The 24775-nt window shown below is 47.2% G+C and overlaps 1 protein-coding gene across 1 annotated transcript in view; it reads left to right on the top strand.

Annotated features, from left to right (window-relative positions):
* RFTN1 (raftlin, lipid raft linker 1) overlaps positions 1-24775 on the top strand; it is a 198950-nt gene that overhangs the window by 164196 nt on the left and 9979 nt on the right. Inside the window, exons 8-9 of the mRNA XM_036761805.1 lie at positions 14910-15013; positions 20480-20561. Coding sequence (XP_036617700.1) covers positions 14910-15013; positions 20480-20561 — 186 coding nt within the window. The remainder of the gene's footprint in view (positions 1-14909; positions 15014-20479; positions 20562-24775) is intronic.

Genomic DNA, 24775 nt, shown 5'->3' on the forward strand with positions numbered 1-24775 from the left:
CCATTAAAGGCGCCCTGTTACTGTTGTATGGCCCAGTCTATATCGAAGTCGAGCGTGTCTTCACAGATACAGACTGTCTAATCCAATCCCCTCATTTTATCCGTAAGGCACCTGAAACCCAGGGTAGTTAAGTAACTTCAGAGGCAAGATTTGAACTCAGGTCCTCTGACTCAAGAGCTGGTGCTGCTTCTGCTCTACCAAGAGGAGTGTGAAAATAACCTTGCCTGAGGAGAGATGGGGCTAGGAATTTAGTCCTCTGGACCTCCAGAAAGTTTCCTTTCCTTCCTTTTAATAAAAGTAATACATATAAATATGTCCAGTGAAATTGAGAATATATACGATAGGTAAGAGATTTTCTTAAAAGCCTAATGACTATCATAGAGCTTTAATTTTACATTTTAGTTAGTAAACATTTATTAAGCACCTGCTGTGTTCCAGGAATTATGCCAAGTGCACAAACAAGAAAAAGAAAGAGTCCCTGCCCTCATGGAGCTCACCATCTAATAAAGAGAGCACAGAAAAGGAAGCTGGATGTGGTGTGGTGGTGGTGGTGGTAGGGGGAAATATTGCAGAAGAAGGTGCTGGGGGAGAGGTGGCACACGATGGAGTCTAGTCTAAGTGGTACAGATGGTGGCAAATGAAGAGTTGGCTGCCCGGGAGCCCTGTTTAATTGGTAGCTTTGGGAGGTCTCCCCAGCACCGCCCTCCATAGAGAGGTTATCAGGGTATTGATGAGGCTGAAGTATCAAAGCTGATGCCATCTCACGCGTGATGAACTTTCCTGGGTCCGTGATCCTGGTGGCATCCATTCCAAGGAGTGTGGCTGGTTTTCCATTATATTTCAGAGGGAGGATATTCTCTACAGTGAACATTCTGAACTCTGTTCCCAGACTTCCTTAACTTAAAAAAAAAGTCACTGAAAATGATGTGGCAGAATGTTTTTGAATGTATAGAAAGTGGAGAGTAATTCTGTGAAGTGGAGAGGAGAGTAAAGGAAATATATTCAGAAGGGTTGAAGATGCCTTTTTAGTTAAGTATTTATCCACAGCCAACATTTGAGGATTTCATAAATTGAGCATATTGGGTAAAACTTTCATAATGAATGAAGGAAAAATCGTTTACTAGGGATTTACTCCATGCCAACCGCTGTGCTAAATGCTGAAGATACAGATACAAAAAGCAGAGGTAGTCAATCTCTGCCCTCAAGGAGCTCACGTTCTAACAGGGAAGACCACGCACAAAAGAGAAGAGCCAAATCAATAGAAAGGGTCTGTGGACAGAATTCTGTGCTAGGGCTCTTTGCTGCATTGTAACTGGGTATTTTAGCATCTTCAGTGTGACCCCATGGTCGCCACCCACAGTCTGCTGGCTGTGTCATTTCCCAGTCTCCCACAGCTTCTTTCAGATGGGTCCTTCCATGAGCCCTCAGGCCGTTTCTTTGTTCCTCCTGGCTTCTAGCCACCCCCTCTGGAGCTCTCTGGGCAGCAGCTAACCTGTTGTCAATCAGTCAGCATTTTTGAAGCACCTACTATGTGCCAAGCACTGTGCCAAGTGTTTGTCGTGCCCTTTCCTAATAATGTTGTCCTGGGGGTGTTGGATGGCGAGGGAAGCCCTGCTCTTGTGCCAGAGGATGGGCTCCACTCCGGTCCTGACTCTCGGAGAACAAGTCAGAAAGGAGATGCCAACCTGCATTTGTGGAAGGAATTGGCTCACCCGAGAGTTCCGTGCACTTGTTCGATAGGATGGGCCGGACCGAGAGCAGCAGAGTTGGTTGGGGGATTTGGGAGGGGAGGGCTGTGGTTGAGAACAAAATCGTGGGCGTAACTCTGGCACCCGAATATTTCAAATGTCATTAGGGCTAAGAGAGTATTTCCCCAATGTGGATCCCAAAGCACCCAAGGAGGGGATGGTGTCTGACGTGGTGGAAGTTCAGAGACGGAAAAACCTTAACACTAGACCACGAGCCTTACCCACCTCCCTGCCAGGAAGAGAAATAGAGGGCAGGACCACCCCCCGCTCCCCGGCCCTGTGTGCCCTGAAAGGGGCTCCTGCCGCTGACTTCCTTGGCAACGAGGAAATGTTAGTTCTTACATCTGCTTCCTCTTCCAGCTGACGCTCTCCGCTGACCTAGTTCTTAGCATCCTCCCCCTGCTCAAAGGGTCTGGCTTTTACTTATCCACGTAGATTCCCCCCTTCCTCCTCCCCCTATAGAATATGATCTCCCTGAGGGCCGGGGATAGTTCAGGTTTTGTTTTTGGATCCCCGGCGTCCAGCCGTGTCTGGTATATTGTCAAACAGCATCTTCCCTTGAGGTCTGCCCAGAACTCTAGAAACGTCTTCATCCGGCGGTCCCCCGCTCCCCGCCCCCCCCCCCCACTCCGTCTGTTTACATTTTAATTTGGCCTGTGAGAAGTGCCACTTTTTAGCGTATACCAACCCCCACCCTTCAATGGGATCTCATTTTAGGAGTGTGGTCAGCATTCAGGGCCGGCCACGGTTCGGACCAGTGCCTAGAATGTGGAGCGCAGACGTACGTCTAACCCAGTGTCCTCAGTTTAAGGGTGAGAAACTGAGTCAAAAAGGCTGAATGATTGAAATCATATAGGTTGTGGTGGTGGTAGTAGTAGTGGTAGTAGTAGTGGTGGTAGTGGTGATGGTGGTGGTAGTAGTGGTGGTAACTAGTGTTTCTGTAGGGAGTGAAGATTCACAAAGTCCTTAACAAATGTTATGTCATTTAATCCTAACCATCCTGGGCAGTAGTCCCTCTTATTTATCCCCATTTTATAGACGAGGAAACTGAGGAATATGAAGGTTAGGTTGGCTGGGGTCACACAGCTTAATTATTAAGTGCATGAGGCGAGATTCGAACTCAGGTGTTCCTTACTCCAGGTCTAGCACCAGAGGCAGCAGGGCGGCCCAGTGGATAGAGCCCGAGACACGAGCTGCGTAAGTCGCTTCACCTCCGTCTGCCCTGGTTTCTTCACCTGTAAGATGGGAACAGCGGCAGCACTCACCTGCCAGGTCTGTTGTGAGGAGATTCTGTTCGTGGAGTGCTTAGCACAGTGCCTGGCATACAGTAGGTGTTGTATAAATGCTTATTTCTTTCTTCTAGTACTCTATCCACTGGGCCTCCTAGCTGCCCAGTAAGCAATTAGAGGCAGATTTTTAAGTCCTAAATGACCTTAAGCAGTGACCTTATTCTACATTATTGATTTCCACGTGACTTGCCTTTTCCTCCTTCTAACTATGAGAATACGCAGGCGGTGAAGACGCTGGGACGTCACGGGCAGGGAGATCTTCCCTTGTGGAGGGAGCACCATCGACACAATCTCGATCTGTGATTAGAGAGAGAGAGAGAGGTGGATAGATGGATGGATAGAAAGATGGACAGATGGATAAAAAAATACATAGATAGATGGATAGATGGATAGACAGACGGATAGGTAGATAGATGGATAGATAGATAAATGGATGGATGGATAGATGAATGGGTAGATAAATGGATGGATAGATAGATGGAGAGATAGGTAGATGAATGGTTGGATAAATGGATAGAATCTAGACGGATAGATGGGTAGGTAAATAAGATAGATTAATAGATAATTCCTAGGGAGGCCCATCGAGATGAAAGCCTTTGCTCATGGTCGCTCAGCTTTTAAGTGTCAGAGTCAGGATTTGAATTGAGGTCTTCCTGACCCCAATCTGAGCCCTGTTGCCACCAGGCCATAGTGTTCCTACTGTGGGAAGCATACTTTAACAGCTCTTTCTCTTTCCAAGTAGGAGGAGGCAAGGTTAAAAATGAACAAATAATTGCCCAGTGAAAACGTGCCTCCTCTCATTTTAATTCTAGGCCAAGAGATTGTTTTGTAACTGGAAAAAAATAGAACTATCTGCACAAAGTATTTTTTCCTCTTACTTATCAAGGCAGATGAGAGGGACTTGGCTTGGCACTTGATAGAGAAAATGTTGCTTGTTTAATTGTTATCAAACAAAGCAGCTTCCAAAGCCTAACAGAGTGACAGAGTGAGCAGACTCGGCTGCTGGGCTTGGGGTGTGTGTGTGTGTGTGTGTGTGTGTGTGTGTGTGTGTGTGTCTAAAATGTCAGTTTGCAGAGGGTGTCAGCCTTGCAGCTATCACGGTATGTGGTCCTGCCAAACAACAGACAGGATGTAATCACTGGAGGTTGGTTAACGGTTTTAATGCAGGGGAGAGCAGGAGCAGCATCCTCCTTGCAAACGGACAGCAAAATCTCTCCCTCTCCTACCCAAAAATGCCTCTCCCTGCCTTCTCAACACTCAAGATGTCAGGTCACATTATTTCCTCTTTAATCTGGGGGTTTGGGCATGCAGACTTCACTGGAGGGCCCCCGTTCTGCCTGGGTGAGAGGTTGTGGGCGGGCACCTCTGATAACTGGAAGGCGTTGGGCAGCTCCCTCTCTACCATCCACCCCCTCAGCACCCACCACCTCCCCATCCCCCGCCTCAGATAATTGGCCTTTCTTAGAGGTCAGTAGGTTGTTCTGTGATGGACAGAGACTGCCATTCACATACAAGAATGTTAAACTACCTGAGGGCAGGGATTGTATGTAGCGCCAACCCTTGGCATGGTCCTGAATGAATGAACGAGAGCAAACGAATGAATGAATAGGAAGGAAAAAAAAACCCCAGCAGCATCAGTAGGAAGAACCTTTAGATTTGCAGTTTTTCAGTAGGTAGCAAGTGTTTGAGAAGACTATAAAAAGCATCCAAAGGATTTGGGGAAGGAGGAAAATTAAGAGGCAAATGAGCCCTCTTCTGTATTTCCCCTTTGTCTTTCCTTCTGCACAATCCAGGAGTTGTGTCTCTGTAAGATAAATGCAGATAATTATGCTAACATAATCGATTCTAAAAAGAAACAAAACAAAATTTAAAAATTTGTTTCATTGTTTTTTTACATATTACATTTAATAGTAAGTGGGAAGGAATACAGTCAGAGGAATAGAGTTTGAATCCCAGATCTGCAGCTTGTTTATCTGCATGGTATTGGGCAGGGTCTTTCTCACCTTTAAACCTCAGGTTCCTCATCTGTAAAGTGAGAGGGATAAGCTATCTATGTACTTGACCCAGGACACTTTTCTAAGATGGGGCATTTACCCCAGTGTGGATTTTATTTCTTTTTTTAATCTCTCGGTTTTGGTGTGTGCCAGTAGCAGTGGCCCACCGCCCAGCATGCCGCCATAAATTAGACTCCTGGGCCCCAGGTCTACGGTGAGGTCACAACTTGTCTGGCACAATTGAGACAGGAGGTGGTCACATCAGCCCTGAGCGCAGTAAAAATTAATAGCATGAAACCCACTGCCGTAAATAAATAGCTGTTGGATTATTCTACCTCGTCCCGATGAGGCTGGGTGGTCCAGTGACTTAATTTTCACTTACGTTTTCATGCTAGCGATCTGCGTGGACGCTTGGCCTTGCTCAGAAGTGTTATCATGATAGTAATGATAAGGAAAGTTCTACAGTTTATTCTCACTCTCTGGGCACGGTGTCTGTTCAGCGAGGCTTAAGATGCTCAAAATAGTTAATAAGCGTTGTAGGTAATAAATGATAGAGATAATTTACAGGCAGAACTGAGTAAAGAAACAACACCTGCGGAGTTTGATACTCAAATAGATTCTCAAATCTGTTCATCTGTTTTCTGGAGCACATAGTAGGCACTTAATAAACTCTTGTTGATTTCAAGAACTGAGCCTTCTTCCTCCACTATCCCACATCACCATTAAATTAAAGCAAAACAGGGCTGAAAAACAAGGCAGATTCTTTGTTTCCTGAGTATCTGTTATGTTGGCATAATTACATATCCTCTGGGGTTTTTTTCCAGGGGCATTGTGATTAAAAAACAAAGAGGAATAAAACCCTCACCCAATGGCCACAACATTGGATGCTCTTCTTCCGTGCAGTCTCATATGAGCTTGAAGGGGATGGTAGGGAGAAAGCTTGGGGTGGGAAGGACAGGGTAGAAATAGGAGTATTTTGCTGACCCAGCCCTCAGACGTCTCTGCTTCTCCAACTGAAAGCATAGATGGCGGCTGGCACCCAGGCGTGCACTTGTCCGTTCAACAACTGAATTAGAGTCAGAGATTATCTGCAAGGCTGCTTCAGATGTTATGTCCATTTTGCGGACTGATGGACAAAGGTTAAAAACAATTAATTCTAAATACACTTGTGTAATGGGTTTGGGTTTTGTTTTTCTTTTTTTGGATTCATATGTTTGATTTCATTAATATAGGGAACTTGGGGTATGGGAAAGCTCTCTACCTCCACAGATTAGTAGCTCATCTATAACTTAGAATCTTAGAAAGTTTCCTGAGCACCTTGAAAAGTGAAGAAATTCTTGCCTGTGGTTATATGGTTGGTATGTGTCAGAAGCTGAATTTGCAGTTGGGTCTTCTGAACTCATGGGCCCGTCCTTAGTCCATGCAGGATGTCTTAAATTTTTTCCGCTCCCGATCCCTTTTGCCATTGGGCTGCAGTGAAGTTGCATGATACAACATGCACAAACCCTTCCAGAAACACATCAGATTCATTATGCGTTTGATTTTTAATTAATTTTTAGTCTTTATGCGTTCAAAAACCCTTTACTGTCGCCAAATCTTTCAGGATCCCGCATGGGGTTGCGCCCCACAGTTTAAGAAGCACCGCCCTCCGGCATGCGCCATATCATGAGATAAACGTATCCAATCATAGACCCAAAGCTGGAAAGGACCTCAGAGACCGTCTGGTCCAACCCCCTCATTCTGTACTTGAGGCCGGGCGTAGGTGACTTCCCATGGGCACGTGGGCATAAAGTCTTTAGAGGTGGGATTGGCCTTGTCCTCTGACTCCAGAACCAAGGTTCCACCTGCACGGGGCTGCCTTCCCCATCTCTCCTGATAGAAACTTTTTCAACCTAGAGAAAGTATGTGGGAAGAATATGAAAGGCAGCCAAAGAAGTTCTATAAGAAGTACTTCGGGGTGAAATGTCCCTCTTTAGGGTCATAGATTTAGAACTGGAAGTTCATCTAGGTCAACCACCCATCTTACAGTTGAGTCCCAGAGAGGGACTTCCTCAAACTCATCCGTTAGTAAGTGGCAGAAGCAGGATTTGAACCCAAGACCTCTGGCTCTAATTTCCACATCCTTTCCACTGCACCCCTTGTTTTTTCCACTTGGCCTTCCTTCCTTATCAGCGCCATGGGACAAACACTGGCCTGTGACAAATAGCAGAAGTCATCAGAATACTCAGAAGTGTGATTTGGGAAGGCACACATGCAATCTGTGGTCAGGACGGGGTTGTCATGCACCCACCTATTCCTCCTTTCTCCCCAGGAACAAGGACACAGTATCTTTGCTGCTTTGGGGATCAGATGAAGGAACCAGAGGCCCTGGGGGGGGGGGAGGCGTGGCAAACTTACTACTTAAAGGCCTTGTGCCTCCTGGGGCCCTTAATTTATTAACAGGTCTTGTGTGACTAATTAATATGTGCAGTGTGTGTCTAGCAAGAGGCCACCCTAATTAGCCAGGGAATTAATTTGGAATGTATCTGCCAAAACTTAAAGACTCTTAAGATTTTGTCAGTGTAGGTACCTGCCCCAGCCTTGGAAACGTCTCTTACACTTTCTGGGACTCAGTTTCCTTGTCTGTAAGATGAGCAGGGGTTGGATTAGATCGTGGATCCTTACCTTTTTGTGTGTCATGGACCCTTTTGGCAGTCTGGGGAAGCCTAGGGACCCCTTCTCAAAAGAATATTTTTAAATACATAGAATGAAATAAGTAACATTACAAAGAGAAACTAATTAAGCTGAGATACAGTTATCCAAATATATTTTAAAAAACAAGCACCCCAAGTTGACCCCAGGTTAAGAATTCCTGGGGGATCTCTACAGCCCCTTCCAGCTCAAAATCTGTGGTCTCTGAACATCTCTGCCACTATAAATGGTCTTTGAGAGGTTCTTAGGTCATCAGATTGCATCCCCAGGCGTGGCACCGCAGCCAGTCTGGTGGCAGGATGCCTGGACTCAGCTAGGCCGGCCCTGGCAGGACAGGCCCACAGACGACCACTGAGCTGCTACCAGCTTTGTAGGGTATGCCAGAGCCTTGCTGCTCGGGCAGAGCCTCAAGGACCCAGGACTGCCTCCATGCCATGATGAAATTCTGTAGTTAAATTTCAGTGGATAAGTCTTTGTTCCCATTCGCAGCTAAAGTCCTTGAGAAAGGCATCTCCACCTCCTCTCCTCCTACTCTCTTCTAAACCCTCAATAATCTGGCTTCCAACCTCATCCCTCCTTCAATGAAACTGGCCCTCTCCAGAGTTACTAGTCATTTCTCAGTTGTTGAAACCAGTGGCCTTTTCTTTCTTTCCTTCCTTCCTTCCTCTCTTTCCTCATTTCTTCCTTCCTTCCTCTCTTCCTTCTTGTCTGTCTGTCTTCCTTACTTCTTTCTTTCCTTCCTCGCTTTCTTTCTTCCTTCCTTCCTCTCTTTCTTTCTTCCTTCCTTTCTTCTTTCCTTTCTTCCTTCCTTTCTGTCTTTTTCCTTCCTTCCTTTCTTTCTCTTTCTATTCCTTCCTTCCTGTCTGTCTTCCTCCCTTTTTTCCTTCATTCTTTCTTTCTTTTCCTAGACAGTGGGGTTAAGTGACACAGCTAGTAAGTTTCTGAGGTCATATTTGAATTCAAGGGCCGGTACTCTCCCCACTGCACCACTTAGCTGCCCCACAGTGGGCTCTTCTTAATCCTCCTCCTCCTTGCCCTCTTCGAAGCCATTAACACTGTCGACACTCCCTCCTCTCTAGTTGCTGAGCAGGTGTCTTCTCTTGGGCCTCCTCCTACCTCTCTGACTGCCCCTTCTCCATCTCCTTTGCCAGATCTTCATCCCTGTTACACCCACTGTGAGTGCCTTCAAAGTTCTCCCCTGTCCCTCTTCTCTTCTCCCTTCTCTGCTACATCACTTGGTGATCTCATCGGCTCCCGTGGGTTCAGTTTTCATCCCTCTGTATCTGTGATTCTCACATCTGTCCGTCCAGCCTTGGTTTCTGTCCTCCGTCCTGCTGGACATCTGGAGCTACATGTCTCAGGGGTGTCTAAAACAGAGCTCATACTTCCCTAAGCCCTCTCTTCTTCTGAACTTCCTTATCACTGTTGATGTGACCTTCATCGTCCAAGTCACTGAGGCTTGCATCCTCAGTATCACCTCCAGCTCCCTCATCTTCAATCCATCTCCATTTCTTGGGGCTGCTAGGTGGTTACTAGAGAGCATAGAGCGCTGGGCCTGGAGTCAAGAACCCTCCTCTTCCTGAGTTAAATCCAGCCTCAGACACTTCCTAGCTGCGTGACCTTGGGCAAGTCACTTAGCCCTGTTTGCCTCCGTTTCCTCATCTGTTAGATGAGCTGGAAAAGGAAATGGCAAACCACTCCAGTATCTCTGCCCAAATGGGGTCACCAAGAAGCAGATATGACCCAAATAACCGAACAACAAGAAGACACTTCTTGGCTTTTGTACCTTTGTGGTGTCTCTCACGTAAATCTCCCCGACCTGCCACTTTGGCCTTCATCACCTGTCCTCTGGGCCACTTAGACGGCCTTGGTCTCCTTGCCTCACTGCCATCTCTTCTCCACTCACCTGCCAAACTGACCATGTCACGTCCCCCTCCATCCCCCAACAGACCCCAGTGGCTCCCCGTTACCTCCAGAACCAATTATGAAGCTTTGTGTCTGGCCCCTTCCGATCTCTCTTGTCCTATATTTTGTTCCCTTCCTCGTCCTCCGCGATCCAGGGCCTCCAGCCTTCTTGCCTTTCTTCACAAGTGACGCCCTGTTATCTTGGTGCTGGCTTTCCCTGATGCCCAGAATGCTTTCTTCTTGCCTCCACTATCCCCACCATGTGCAGGAGGCTGCCAGCGCCTCTGTATATATCCCACGTGCTTTAGTTCTATGTTGTCCCTCCCATTAGAATAGAAGCTCCTCGAGGGCAGAGACTGTTTCTGTTTTTCATTTTTTCTGTTATTAGCACAGTGCTTGGCACATAATAGGTGTTTAATAAATGATTGTTGACCAAATGATTGGGAGTTTAGATGGAAATCTTCCTAAAAGTGATTATACTCCAAACCCAACCTTGCCTTCTTTATCAAAGTATATTCAAAACTAGCTTCTTCATCTAGATAACCATGACCACCCCCTAATCCTATGGCCTATGATAATCATATTCTCTTCATATGTAACAGTAATGTTTTTTGGCGAGGGGGCATCAGATCTGTGATTTTGCAGGAATTCCTAGTGAAGAAATTGCATTTCCCAGTACAGATCAGTACATACTGTACCATTTATAGTCTTATAGAGTTGCCTGGGGCACTGAGATGTCAGACAGCCAACATATGTCAAAGATAGGATGCCACCACCACAACCTTGTATAACAGAATAGTCTTACATGAATACAAGGATGAATCTCCCCATCTCCCACTCTGGTCACCCTTGCAAACAGCCCTTGGGTTTGGGGGCCGAGATTGTACCTCCCTCCCTTCCCTGTAGCCCCTTACCCATATATCTCTAGGCTTGGATTTTTCCATCTTTTGAGGATGGGAGAATCAAGATCTCCTTAATTGTAATGGCGTCTAAAGAACCTGGTATTTTCTTACAAACTACTTTTCTGTCATGGGGTTTTCAAGGCTTGAAACGTGTGCGGGAGACAGTCGATTCATCACCAGAGATGCTTTATTAGAACTCCCTAAATGCGCCAATCTGCCTCTCATCCTTTGCCTTTGACTGGTTTGATTGTCATACCTCCGGAAGACATTCAAGCCGCAAACACATATTCATGCAACTCCAGAAGATGAATTGCCCTGATTTTGTTTTTCCTCCTGAGTGTTTTGAGGGAACAGAATGTTGCCTGACTGATCAATACCCTCTATGGAAGATCATTTTTCCACCAGTCCAAGAGAAGGGTTGTATTTCATGACTCGGCGTGTGTTTCCCAGTCATGCTTTTGGGGACAGCAAGGCTTCCTCTTGGGGGCTGCCGTTCTTTGGATTCAGGTGATTCCCTGACCATGCTTCTTCTCTCCTCAGTCAGCTGCAGAGGCTTCCCATTGCCTCCAGGATCAAGCATGAACACCTCGGTGTAGCTTTGAAATGCTTTCCCAACCTTGTTCTACCCCGCTTTTCCCCAGCATCTTTGGATATGACCCCCCCCCCTACACTCGGCAATCCAGCCAAACCAGCGTTGGTATTGATGGTGCTTGGAATGCACCCTCTCTGATAACCTCTACCTTCTTCTCTCTGGTTGACTTCCTCTCTCCCTTCAAGATGTCGCCCAAGCCCCACCTTCTCCATCACACCATTGCTGGGCCCCTTCCTCCCAGCTTCCTTGTATGTCTTCGTATTTAATCTCTTTATATTCATTCTGTATATGCTTATATATACTTTTGGGCTTCTCATTTAGAATGTTAGCTCCTCACATGGAAGGGTTGTTTCATTCTCTGTGTTTGTATTCTCAGTGCCTAGCACACAGTAGTTGATGGATAAATGCTTGTCAATTGTTGGTTTGTTTAAACCTACAGAAGAATGTATTGGGGCATTGAAGAGAAGACCAGAAATAAGAAGGGAAGGAAGGAAGGAGGGGAGAGAGAAAGAAAGGAATAAAGGAAGGCAGAGAGGAAAAGATAGGAAGGAGGGAGGGAGGAAAGGAAGAAAAAAGTAAGGAAAAGAAGGAAGGAAAGCAAGAAAGAAAGAACAAAAGAAGGAAAGAGAAAAGAAAAAGGCAGAATAAAGGGAGGGAGAAAAAGAAGGAAGAAAGAAAAGGAGGGAGGGAGGAAAGGGAGAAATAAAGAAAAAAGAAAAAGTAAGGAAAAGAAGGAAGAAAGAACAAAAGGAAAGAGAAAAAGGAAGAATAAAAGGAGGGAGAGAAAGGAAGAAGGGAGGGAGGAAAGAGAAATAAAGAAGAAAGAAAATAAGAAAGGAAGAAAGAAGGAAAGAACAAAAAGAAAAGAAAAAGTAAGGAAAAGAAAGGAAAGGAAGGAAGAACAAAAGAAAAAAAGAAAGACAAAGAAAAGAATAAAGGGAGGGAGAGAGAAAGAAGAGAGGAAGGAGGGAGGAAGGAAAGAATAAGAAGAAAGTAAATTAAAAAGAAAAAAGGAAGGAAGATCAAAAGAAGGAAAGTAAGAAAGAAAACAAAAGAAAAATCATCTCCTATAATTTGAAATCCCACCTCCATCGACAGGTTCCTGGGTTGGGTTTTTTTTTTTTCCTGACACTCAAGGTGTGATCAGAGATTACCTATCAGCCCACAGGAGAGTGGAGAGTTAATTAAAATTTTTGCTCCTTCTCCTGGAAAGAGGTGTCTCAGAGTTTGATAAGCGCCCCGGCATTTTGAGTGCTATTCGCGCGCTCTCTCTTCCTTAGCAAAGTGTCACGGAGAGAAGATCAAAGAAGCTTTTCCAACTGGGGACGTGCGAGACTGACTCTTGTGCCACAGACGCTCTTAGCTAATGGGTTTCAAGACCCCTTCAGGCGGCCGTGGGGTTCATCTTCTCTCCCCTCCATCCTCTTGTCCCTGTGTCCCTGGTGCAGAAAAACAGCCCTCTAATGGATCTTTAAAGAAAAACACATTGAGCGTTAAATCAAGACTTTTCCTTCAGTGCCAGCTCAGATAATTAGGGTGGGAGAGTCTGGCGCTGGGAAGACCCCCACTGACATTTCTGTGTTACTTTTAAATGTGCCCACAGGACCTCCCTAAATGCAAACCTTTGGAGTTTGCCTTCTCAACCGTCTTCACCAATCTTTTTTGCCTTCACGATCCCAGGCCCCTCTGGCCACAGTCCCGTGTCCTGGCACAAACATCTGCCAAGAACCTGCTGCCTGCAGCCAAATCACCCATGAGGGCGGGCAGGGCTTAAGCCTGGCTGAACAGACGGGTCTGGCTTCCGCAGGGGGTTTCATTCATTGTCTGAGCGCCCCGAGTGCCCGCTGAGAGATCCGGCCAAGGCGGCAGACGAGCCCGGCCCTTCTCAAATGGTTCCCTCGCCCCTCTCTCCAGCAGCCACTCAGCGGGCTTTGTGCCGCTGGGATGCTTGGCCTCGTTGCCATGACTACTATCTGATTGTGGCTGGTTTGTCACATTTCTTGATAAAGTGGGAAGGTTATCCTTGATAGACCCAAGTAATCATAACCTCAAGAAGTGGGAGAGAGTGTGTGATTTAAAGAAAAAAAATTAGAAATGCCAGGGGCAGGGGGAGGTGGTACTGGAAGGGAGGAGGGAAAAATTACTAACAATGGATGAAAAACTCTTTCTTTCTTGAGATGGTGGCTGTAGACCTAGGAAGGGGAGGGGGCATTGGCTGGACCGGCCCAGCTTCCAGCTGCAAAGGGTCATCTTGTGGGCAGGAAGGCACCTGCGTGTGAGATTTTTGTTCTGGTGGGAAAATATGGCTCGTGTGGTGCCCGGCTGTGGGTGTTACGGAGTGGCCAGGGCTCCCAAGACAGAATGGGGTCGTCCGATTTCTCTCTGGATTTGGTGGCTGATGCTTGTGTTCAGAATGAAAGGGAAAATGCAGTGTTGTTGTCTAGAAACTGGTGCCTGTTAGTACGTGAGAGTGTGTGTTTGTGTGTGTGTGTGTGTGTGTGTGTGTGTATGTGTGTGTGTGTAAGGATTATGCTCCACAGGTATCCGTACTCTGCCAGGAGCCTGTTGGGTGGGCCCCTTGTGGCGAACTTACAGAAGGTATAGACGAGAGTTACTCGGAATGGGCAGGCATGCACGGGCTCAGCGGGGTGTGTCCAAATACGCGTGTGATTGTCCCAGGGAGAGGAGGCAGGGACCCCCAGGGTGGCCTTGCGGTCAGTGATCCCCCAGCGTGACCACACACGAGCCCCTTCAGTCATCCCGGGCCACCCTCCACGATCCTAAGTCCAGACGAGTCGCCGGTGGCATAATAACTGCCCGTCACAGTAATGATGATATGATGGTGACGAGGATAATCGCTCCGTGAACATACAGCCCTTCCAGGTTTGTGAGCTTCATGCGGACGTCATCTCCTTCGACCCTCCCACCCGCCCTGTGAGGTGGGGGTCATCATTGTCCTCATTTTGAAGAATGAGGAAACTGAGGCACAGGGTTTTGCTCGGGTCATAGAGCGTCCGAATCCCTCGCTCTGTGTTAGAGCTGGAAGGGTCGTGTCCATCTCCCTCACTTTACAGAGGAAGAAAATGAAGTGAAGGCGGGGGTGTGTGTGTGAAAGAACCATCATCAGCCGGGCTCCCTGGGATGCAGGGCACATTTCCCGGCCAAGGATCAGGCGTGGGGATATCGATGGTCTTTTTCCAAAACCCGGCATAGGGTACAAATTGGGTCCCTTCAAGTGAGAAGGGCTGTGCTGTGACAATGAATGATGCGGCAGCGCTCCAGGGCTCCAGGCACACGGGAGCCAAGGCTGGTCTTTTCAGGCATGAGGTGATGGACCCAGCATTCATTCCCTCCTGTGTGATAAGACGAATGAACCACAGATCCTGTGTGTGTGTGTGTGTGCGCGCGTGCGCGCACATGCTCTGGCTGGATGCAAATTACTCAGACTCATTATGGGCATAATGTCATTTAACTCCCCGTGAAACCCTTTGCAGCCCCCCAGCATGCGGCTGTGCGGCTTGAATACTTTTTTGTGTGAAGCGAGGTAATTGTACTTTGTTAATGGGACTCCCAGGAGGCTCTTGGTCCGAGCTCCAAGAAAACAGGACTCGGGGTTGGGCCTTTGGCTCGAATCCCTGGCTGGCTTCACGGACCGTTGCGGGCACTCAGGCTATGATTTGGCCGCGTAGCCAGCCACCTTTCCCCGCCCCCACCCCCATCCTCTCCCTCATCTGTCAGAGGATGCCCCAGAGGGGAAGACCCTAATGACTGGCCTTTTTCTTCCCCAGGGTGTCGAAGTGCAGACCGATTACATCCCACTACTGAACTCGCTGGCCGCTTACGGCTGGCAGCTCACCTGTGTGCTCCCTACGCCCATCGTGAAGACCAACAGGTAATGGGCGCGCATTTCTTTCTTTCTCAGTGTGTGACTTTGCCCCAGCAGATGGTCTTGAGGCTTCTGAAAGTGTGATGAGCAAAGAGAAGCAAGCATTTATGAAGCACCTACTATGCGCTGGGCTCTGGGCTGAGCATTTTACAAATATTAACTCATCTGATCCTCTCAGGCACCCATGAGGTACATGCTATAGGTGTCTCCACCGTGCAGGTAAAGAACTGAGGCTCTAAAGAATCGCACGACTTGGCTACAGGCCCTGCCTGAGGCAGGATTTGAACCTCAGCCCTGCTACTGCAAGACCTGCCTTCTGTCCATGACTCCATTTGGGACTTCCTTGTGGAAGTTGGACAGCTATGGGCAGATTCAGGTTAGTTCAGATGGGCAGAAGCAGTATGGCTGAACTTGGAGTCAGGAGTCCTGAGTTCAAATTCTACCATTGTAAGCCAAACGACTGGGCAAGGAATCTCTCCAAGGGGGCCACTTAGTTGCCCCTCTTTAGAGAGGGAACACACAATGCTGGAACCACCTCCCTCGCGAGACTGCCCTGAGGACTTTGGAAGCAGCTTCAGCCTCTGAGGTCCCTTCTGGCTCTTAGAGCCTGGGAAGAAGGTTTAAAGAAAGACCAGGAATCTTGATATCCCCTGTGTTAGGTTGAGGGGCAGGAGAGTATAGTAGAAATGCATCTTAGCCTCAGTTTCCTCAAATGTACAATGATGTAGCTAGGTGGTGCAGATGACAGAGCACCAGGCCTGGAGTCAGGAAGATCTGAGTTCAGATCCTGCCTCAGACATTTACTATCTGTGTGACCCTGGGCAAGTCATGTAACTTCTGTTTGCCTCAGTTTTATTATCTATAAAATGAGGATAATAACAGTCCTGGCTCCCAGGGGTGTTATGAGGACCAAAGGAGATAATATTTGTCAGGTGTTTAAGCACAATGCCTGGCATTTTATGGTCATTCAGTCGTATCTGATTCTTCGTGATCTCATTTGGGGTTTGGATTTTTTTTGGACAAGTTATTGGAATGGTTTTCCATTTCCTTCTTTAGCTCATTTCAAAAATGAGGAAACTGAGGCAAACAGGGTTAAGTGACTTGTCCACGGTCACACAGCATAAGAACAGTGTTACTGGCAGTTGCTGTGGAGGCGTAAGGCCAACAACACCAGCACAGAGGAGGGCTGCTAGCACAGGTCTTTGATCTACTTTTCTGAGGAAAGCAACTTTAAGGAGTTTACAATATCACTGTAATTAAATGTACATATATCATTCACTTCGTTCAGAGGAAAAAAAAACAGCACCCTGAACTTCAGAGAAATCCCAAACAGAGAAAATAACACAAATCAACAGACAGGCTTCTCTGACCATAACGATACATACGTAGTTACCAGACAGAGAGAGAGAGGGAGAGAGAGAAGCACCAACATCTGGGTTTTCAAAGCTGGGGGGCTCCTTAATGGCTACCCAGAGTCTCATCTGGCCAAATCACAGGACTGTTCTTTCAGCGAGTGAGCGCCCAAAGCCAAACCTCTCCTCCTGCAGTTCTGAGAGTTCTTGATTCTCGATTCTCGAGTCTGAGTTCAGTGGCTATTCTCTGGGTATATACACCCTTTTTCAGGGCTGGGAGTTTCACACCTCTCGTGACCTAATTAGCAAAAGGGTGTGGGCCTTCCTACAAACAAAGGCAAGATTCCATCAAAGACACTTGATAGCCCTAGTGCTGAGAAGCACTCCAAAAGAAAAAACAATTAAAAAGTCCCACTTTGCTTGCCCTTGCACATGGCTAGTAAGTGTCTGAGGCTGGATTTGAACTCAGGTCCTCTTGACTCCCAGGCCCGGTTCTCTCTCCACTGCACCACCTAGCTGCCCTGTGCTGGACATACATAGCAGATGCTTAATAAATGCTTATTCTCTCCCCGCCCCCCCTTAAAATGGAGGTAATGATAGTGCTGTTAGGATGCAGTGAAATGTTGTTTGTAGAGTGCTTTTTGTACTTCAAAGCGCCATGTAAAGGCCAGCTGTTTGTTATGGTTATTATTGTTATAATCGTTATGATGATCTAGAAGAACTTGAGGTCATCAGGTCCATCAGATAGAGAAACTGAGGTCTGGAGAGAAAAAGTAGCCCAAGGCCACAGGTGGCTGAGGCAAGATTTGAACTCAGATCTTCAGGCTTCAAACCCAGTGCCCTCTTTAATAGCAGCATCAGAACGCCTGGGTTCTAGGCCAGGAAATCAGCAAACACGGACTCTGCTGTCTGCTGGGTCCAGGGCTAAGTGTTGGGAACATAAAACAAGGGAAAAAAAGAGAGAAAAAGCCAGTCCCCAATGTCAAGGAGATCACAGATTAATGAGGAAACACATGAAGGCGATTGTATACGAACAAAATATACGTGTGTGTGTGTGTGTGCATAAAATATGTATATATACACACATACATAACACATACACACATGCATATGCACAATAACACAACACATACATAAACACATGTATGCACACATTCATATACATACAATAACACGATACACACACACACACACACACACACACACACAGGATAAATTGGAGCTCATCGACAGAGGGAAGGCGCTTCCTGGCCTTCAGGCTTGGGGGCTGACACTCACTTCCCCCAGCCTTGGTTTCATCTCTTGTAAAATGAAGATGACGTGAGAACACTTGGAAAATTGAAATTTAAGGAATTGTTTGTCCACTGTGGTGGCCCTGGTCCCCCCCGCCCCCCCGAAATTACACTTTATTTTTATAACATACACATGGCTGTCCTGATAGAGTCAGAGCTTCTTAGAGGCAGGAAGGGAATGTTTCCTTTTGTCGGAGGGACCCTGGGCTGGGGATTCAGAACCTCAGGGCACCTCCGAGGCCCGCAGAGGCGGCAGCTTGCCCAGGTTCCCTCAGGAAGTGGCAGGTGATGGAGCAAGGATTTGGACCCAGGTCCTCTCTCTAACGCTGGCTAAATGGCTGCTTAGAAGCAGGACATTCCCTTCTCCCACACAGAGCCTGCTGATTGATTGACTCACTGACCGTCCTGCCCTTGTCCTCCTTCCCAGGGTGGGATGTGGCCTCCAGGCTGCTCCCATCAGCTCCCCACTGCAGGCTGCGCCTCCTGGCTGGGCTGCCGTGCTGTCATCCTCTCTGAGCTGGGGCTTGGGGCGTGCCCCCCACTCAGCTGTCCTTCTGTCCCCCTCACGTTTGGAGACAGCTGGAGTGGCCAAGTGCTTTATGAGAGAAGTTTACAGAGCAGGGATGTGGAGAAAGTCCTCCCGGGGGCAGAACAAAGCAGCCAGCCCTGGAACACTTCTTTATCATCTTTCAAGGCGACTCATTGTGGGCAGAGTCTGATTTACATGAAGGAGGAATATGGAGGATGCCTTTTTATTTTTTAGGGGGGAGGGCTAGGGATGCTAAACCACCCCCAGACCCTCCTTTTTTTCCCCATTTGAATGAGAGTCAGAACCATTGGACCATGGGGTGGGCTTGATTAATGGAAGCCCTGGAGGGACCCGGGCTGGTTGCTGCCTTGCTACACCCTTGACGTCTGAGCATTAATCAGCGCTGCTGCAGGATGAGCTACGGCAAAAGTGGAAAGCCATGTTGGGTGATGGAGAGGAGAGGGGGCCTCATCTGGGAGACTGATTCCAATCTTTAGAAACCCTTTGGCCTCTTCTTAAAGAGCCCAGGAGATGAGCCCAAGACGCAGTTCCTTCCTGCACCATCATGTTTCTGGCAAAACTCATAAAACCTAAGCATTTTAACTGAGATAAAATGACCTTCCCAGGGTCACGCAGTCACTGAATGTCAGAGGTGGGATTGGAACCCGTGTTCCTGACACAGGCTCATCATTCAGGCCCTTAGGCTCTTCTGTGTATTACGTAGAGGCTAAAGAAGAGAAAGCTGGGTTTAGGTTCGTGACGATCTGGATTTGAATCCTAGCTCTGGTATTTATTCCTGTGTGACCCTGGGTAAGTCATTGATCAGGGGATCAGAAATGCAGGGCTGGAAGGCACCTTAGGGGCCATCACTTTGCCTGCTGACCTTCCTGGCTTCTTCAAATCCCAACAAAAATCCCACCCTCCAGAGGAAGCCTTCCCCAGCCACCGGAATTCCAGGGCCTTCCTCTGTTCATTATTTCTTATTTATTATATTTATTTGCATGTTGTCTCCCCCATTAGGTTGTAAGCTTCTCAAGGGCAGGAACTGCTTTTTGCCTCTGTGTATTCCCAACACTTAGCGCAGTGCCTGGCACATAGTAGTAAGTGCTCAATAAACACTGATTGATTGCTACTGCCAAACAGCTGAGATGATTGTGCTCTTAGCACAGTGCTTGGCACATAGTAGGTGCTCAATAAATATTGAATGATTGCTACTGCCAAACAGCCGAGATGATTGTGCACTTAGCACAGTGCCTGGCACATAGTAGGTGCTCAATAAATATTGAATGATTGCTACTGCCAAACAGCTGAGGTGATCAAGCTCCTTGAGGGCAGGGGACTGTCTTTGGTCTCTTTTTGTATCCTCAGTGCTTAGCACTGTGCCTGGCGCATAGTAGGTGCTCATGACAGGTGATTGATTGTTACTACCATACAGCTGAGATGATTGAGTTCCTTGAGGGCAGGGACTATCTTTTGCCTTCGTTTTGCATGGTGCATAGTTGGCACTTAAAAATGTTTATTGATTAACCGACTTCTTGTCTAACTTCCTCTTTTAAGAGATACAGAAACTGAGACCCAGGGAAGTGACATGACTTGGGTCATGCTGGTAGTCACACAGAGGCAGGATTTGAACCCAGGTCCTCAGAACTTCCGATGCAGTCTTCCCGCTGCTCCATGCTATGACTTATGTGTTGAAGGCAGTTCCTTAGACCTAGCTACAAATCTGCTTATTCATTAGCTTTGTGACCTTGGCCAAGTCATTTCCCTTCTCTGGGTCTCTGTTTCCCCATCTGTAAAATGAAGGGCTTGGATCAGACGACCTAAAGAAGTCCCTTCTGGTTCTAAGTCGATGATCCTAGTAGGGCCTTAGCAGGATGCTCTGGGCCTCAGCGGAAGGAGTTCCCACACTGTGAGTCCCCTACCCTAAAGAAATCCTAGATGATTTTTGTATTTCTGCATAACTAAGCCTAGAGCTGGCTGGTGCCCCCTTGCAGGGGTTCTGAATGGTCTCCTTGGCAGTACCAGGTCACACCAGGGTGGCAGGCTTTTATTTCTAGGACTGACTTCACCAAGATGCCCAAAATACTACATCTGACTTGGGGGGCTGCTACCGGAAATCAGGGAGCCATGACTGAGGGTTTGTCAAAAAAACAGAAAGCTCCCTGGAGACCTTAATATGAGGCCCTTCTTTGTGGCACGGTCCAGCTTAATTAAGTAGCTGATTGCAAAACATAACTGAGGTTTGGGATCTCCTCCCGTGTCCATGCACGGCACTCACCCAGGCTTGGATGTGTTACAGGGAGGGAAATGTGGCCACCAAGCAGATCGTCTTTCTTCAGAGACCCTCTCTACCTCAGAAAGCCAAGAAGAAAGAATCCAAGGTGAGTGTGACCTTGACTTCCTTCCTGGGGCCCTTCCCAGGTGACTCCCCCTCCCCCTCCCCACAGTGGAGAGGGACGCCTGAACCGCATTCCTAAAGCGCCCAGTGCCCAAGAGATGACCTGTGTCTCCCCCGCCCCAGCCCAGGGGAGGCCCGACGACGTCTGGGGGCCTGGTCCAGCCGTCCTCATTGGCCAGCCCTAAGGAGCTGGAGGAGAGCCCTGCTGGAAATTAGACAAACACGCAAAATATTCTTCCCGGCTATAAATAAGGAAATAAATCCGGCTGGAGTCAGATGAGGGGAGGGGACGCTTGAACCCGTGCCAGGGCTCTGTGTATTTTAATCTCATTATGAGAGGGGCTGTTTCCCCTCAGCTCTCTCTCCCTGCAGATTTTTCTTCCTCCCCTCCTTAGAGTTGTAGCCTGTGCAGTTGGGAATTTTCAGCACATTGTAAGGTTTCAAGAATGTGGGGTGACCTCGGACTAGGGGGGCCTCTGTGGGGGCCCTTCCTGCCACCCAAGTCCCTCTGAGGGGCTCCAGGGCAAAGTTTCCTAGCCAGTCTTCCACAGTGTTAGCTCCATGGGGGTTGGAATCCCAAGGCAGGAAGAAGGAGGTCATCTGGGCCATCCCCCTGCCTCCTGTGGCAAGGTCCGAGGTCATCTCCATCTCTCTCATTGTACAGTTGAGGAAACTGAGGCCCAGAGAAGTTAATTCCAAAGTCTCACAAGCAGTAGCAGAGCCAAGATGTGAACTCAGGTCAACAGAATCCAGATCCAGCTTTTCTTCTGCTTTTCCAGATAGCCTCTCTTAACAAGGGTCTCAGATGTCAGTCAACTAGCATTTATTAAGTACCCGCTTTGTGCAAGACACTGTACTAAATGCTGGATGTAACGGAAAAAGAACTATCTCAAAATTCCACTGACTTTCTTGGTTAAAGAACATTGTTGCCAAGTCATTTCAGTTATATTTGATTCTTTGTCACCCCTTCTTGGGGATTTCTTGAAAAGATACTGGGGTGGGTGGTTTGCCGTTTCCTTCTCCAGCTCATTTTACAGGTGAGGAAACTGAGGCAAACAGGGTTAAGTGACTTGCCCAGGGTCACACAGCTAAGTAAGTGTCTGAGGCCGGATTTGAACTCAGTCTTCCTGACTCTAGGTCCAGTGGTCTGTGCACTTCACCACTTAGCTATCTATTATTCCCAGAACGCAGAGTTCTCTTCCTTTAAGATGCAGCTCAAGCACCATTTTCTGCATGAAGTCTTTCTTGATTCCTTGCCCCCAATGGCTAGCGCCCTCCTTCTCAAACTTAAATTCACCTACGTGGTGTGTATATATTTATTGCTGAACATAGTTTTATATATGCTTGTCACCCCCATTAGAATATGAGCTCATTACTAGTAGGAAATGTTGTGTCCTGGGTACCTGTAGTCCCAGAGCCTCGTATACAGTAGGCACTTAATAAATACTTGTTGATTGGTTAACTTCCCACAGCTAATAAGTGTCTGAAGCAGGATTAGAACTTGGTTCTTCCTGACTCTGAGGAGTCAGGAAGACTCCTGAGGAGGTTCTTCCTGACCCTCTATCCCTTGACCCACTCTCCTAAGAGCTCCCAGACCGTGGGGAGGGATGAGGCCAGTTGGAATGTGACCAGCACAGAGAAGGAGTGAAGTTCTGCTGTGAGCACACTCTCTAGGCTGACGGAGCACTGACCTGAGCTGCGTGGCTGGACCTGGAGGTCAGCCTTTGGGGTATTTCTACACCACCACCTAAAGTGAAGAGGAATGCCAAAAATGGGCTGCGCTTTTACTGCCCGTCAAGTCTCAATTCTTGGCTGAATAAAGACTTTTCATTGGGGAGAGAAATATGGGGTCCTTGTGTGGGGTGGGATAAGGAGGGTGGCTGTTTTTTAAGCAAACACTCAGTCACCTCTGCTATTAATCAGGGCCTTCCATGACACTTGAGAAGTCCTTGCTCTGGCAAAACTGTTCTCCATGGAGACAGATTCCTAGACAGTTTTGAAAACCTGTGAATAAAATCCATTAACCCCTACCTGATAGAAGACTCCTAGCACATGGCGGTGTTGTCAAGTAAAGGTAAAAGAAGAAGAAAAAGAGGAAAAAAAAACCTACCTACTTTTTGAATTAAAGAGCTCAGATCCTTCAATATCGACAGATGAGTCGGAGTGCCTTGGGGCTCAAGTAAAAGTTCTTACTTGGATCTCAGCAATCTCTGGTACCTGTGAATTGCTGGAGTTCTGAGAGAGCCTTTAGTGTTGTTTAAGATAGAGAGTAAAACCTCTGGGTTTGGAGTATCTGCTTTTAAGTTAGATTTGAAAAACAGCATCAGCAGTAGCAAACTACAAAGCCCTATACCTGTAAAAAAAAAAATGCTGGGTCCTCTTCCCCCTTCTGGGGAAACCTTCTTTTCAGAAGAGTCAAGTAGCGTTTTATTTTATTTTGTTTTTTGGTATTAATCTTTTTTTAAGTTTTTAAATTTATTTTAAGCTTGAGTCCAAAATAAGAAAACAAAAAAACATTGCCTTGTCCACAACAGAACATAAGAGAGGATTTGATATAAAGCAGTAAATTTCCATTTCAGGATCAATTAGGATTTTAAAGAAGCATTTAGCACAGTGCCGGACACATAGGAGGAATGTTTAGTGAATGGCTAGGTTGGTCTTCCTGCAGCGCCTGTCTGGGATATGTAGGATCTTTGATTTCAGGCTGGAGAGGGCCTTGGAGATCATCTCCTTTTTCAGGTGTGGGAACTGAGAAGCTGTGGTTTGTCCAAGGTTGCACAGATAGGGTGTTAAGATCTTGGATCTAGCGCTGGAAGGAGTCTGGTCTGGCTTCCTCATTTTGCAGAATTGTAAACAGAGGAAACTGAAGTTCAGGGAGTCTTACTTGACTTGCCTAAAGTCATCTAGGTGGTTCGTGGAAGAGCCTGTACAAAACCAAGGTCTTCTGGCCCCAAATCTAGCTTATTCCTCCCTTTAGCACTGCCTTATCTTCATATACCGATGGACTCACTGAATGGATCGTTCATCTAGCTTCACGTCAGAGTGTGCCTTCTTAAGATCATTGAGAAGTGCAGAATCCATCTAGTACAGTGACCCCCTGATTTTATGGATGAGGGAGTGACGCCCAGGGGGATTTAACAATTTGCTAAAGTCGCTGGATTGCTGAGCATTAAAAGAGAGAATTTGAGCCTAAATCCTTTGACTCCATTGTACCGTGCCATCTCCAGACTCATCCTTCACTTTACTTCTTCCGTATTGATCATTAGACCATAAATACAATTGACAAGACCACCCCCGCCCCCGCCCCACACGAGGACTTGAGCCAGTTGCCCCAGTATCCTCCATAAACACCAACATCTTCAGGTATGAAAAGAACCAGAGGAAAGTTTTTAGCACTTTGTTGGGGGGGGGCGGGGCAGTGGTGGGAATCTTCTCTGGAGATTGATGGAAGGATGTGGACAAGGACTGGGCAGGATGAGGAACACACAGATAGGTTGCCACTGGCACAGTGGATAGACTCCCTCATTGATGAGATATGGCTCCATCAAAGTACTGGGGTATTACTCTTGAGTTTAAAGGATGAAGAAGGCATCGGTTGCCTGGTGAAGTGGACCATTGGAAGTCAAAGAGAAGGAAGCAAGAAGATAAAGACATCAACGCTGAGAATTGGGGCTGGCGAAAGGGCCATTTTTGGTGTTGCCGAACACTGGGCCAACCTTTCTCATTGATTGGTTCATGGCCCCTTTCCAAGCTCACCTGGGTACATGCCATTCAAATTTCATGGTGATTAATTTTTTTAAAAGGTGCTTTTCAACAAGCCTTTAGTTGAGAGCCATGTTTTTAAGAACCTGAACCAAAAGGCTTTTGTGTCTCTTTTCTGGACCTAAATTTACTGACCACTCCACCTAATAAGGCGTAGGCCTGACCATCACTCTGACTTAAAAGCCTTGAGAACATAGGCACCGTCAAATCTGCACAAGAAATGTCCCATCAGAGAGTACTTGGCTACTCCGAGGGAATAGCCAGACTTCTGGCACGGGTGTTTTGTCTTACGGGGAATTGGGGAATCACAGAATTTGAGAACTGGATGGAAACCCTGTGGCCAGCTAGTCCCCACCTTTAAATGAGCAGTAACACAACTGACAAGTGGTCATCTAATCTCTGTTTGAAGACTGCCAAGCACGAGGGCACAGACCC

The sequence above is a fragment of the Trichosurus vulpecula genome, chromosome 5, assembly GCF_011100635.1.
Source record: "Trichosurus vulpecula isolate mTriVul1 chromosome 5, mTriVul1.pri, whole genome shotgun sequence".
NCBI lineage: Eukaryota > Metazoa > Chordata > Mammalia > Diprotodontia > Phalangeridae > Trichosurus > Trichosurus vulpecula.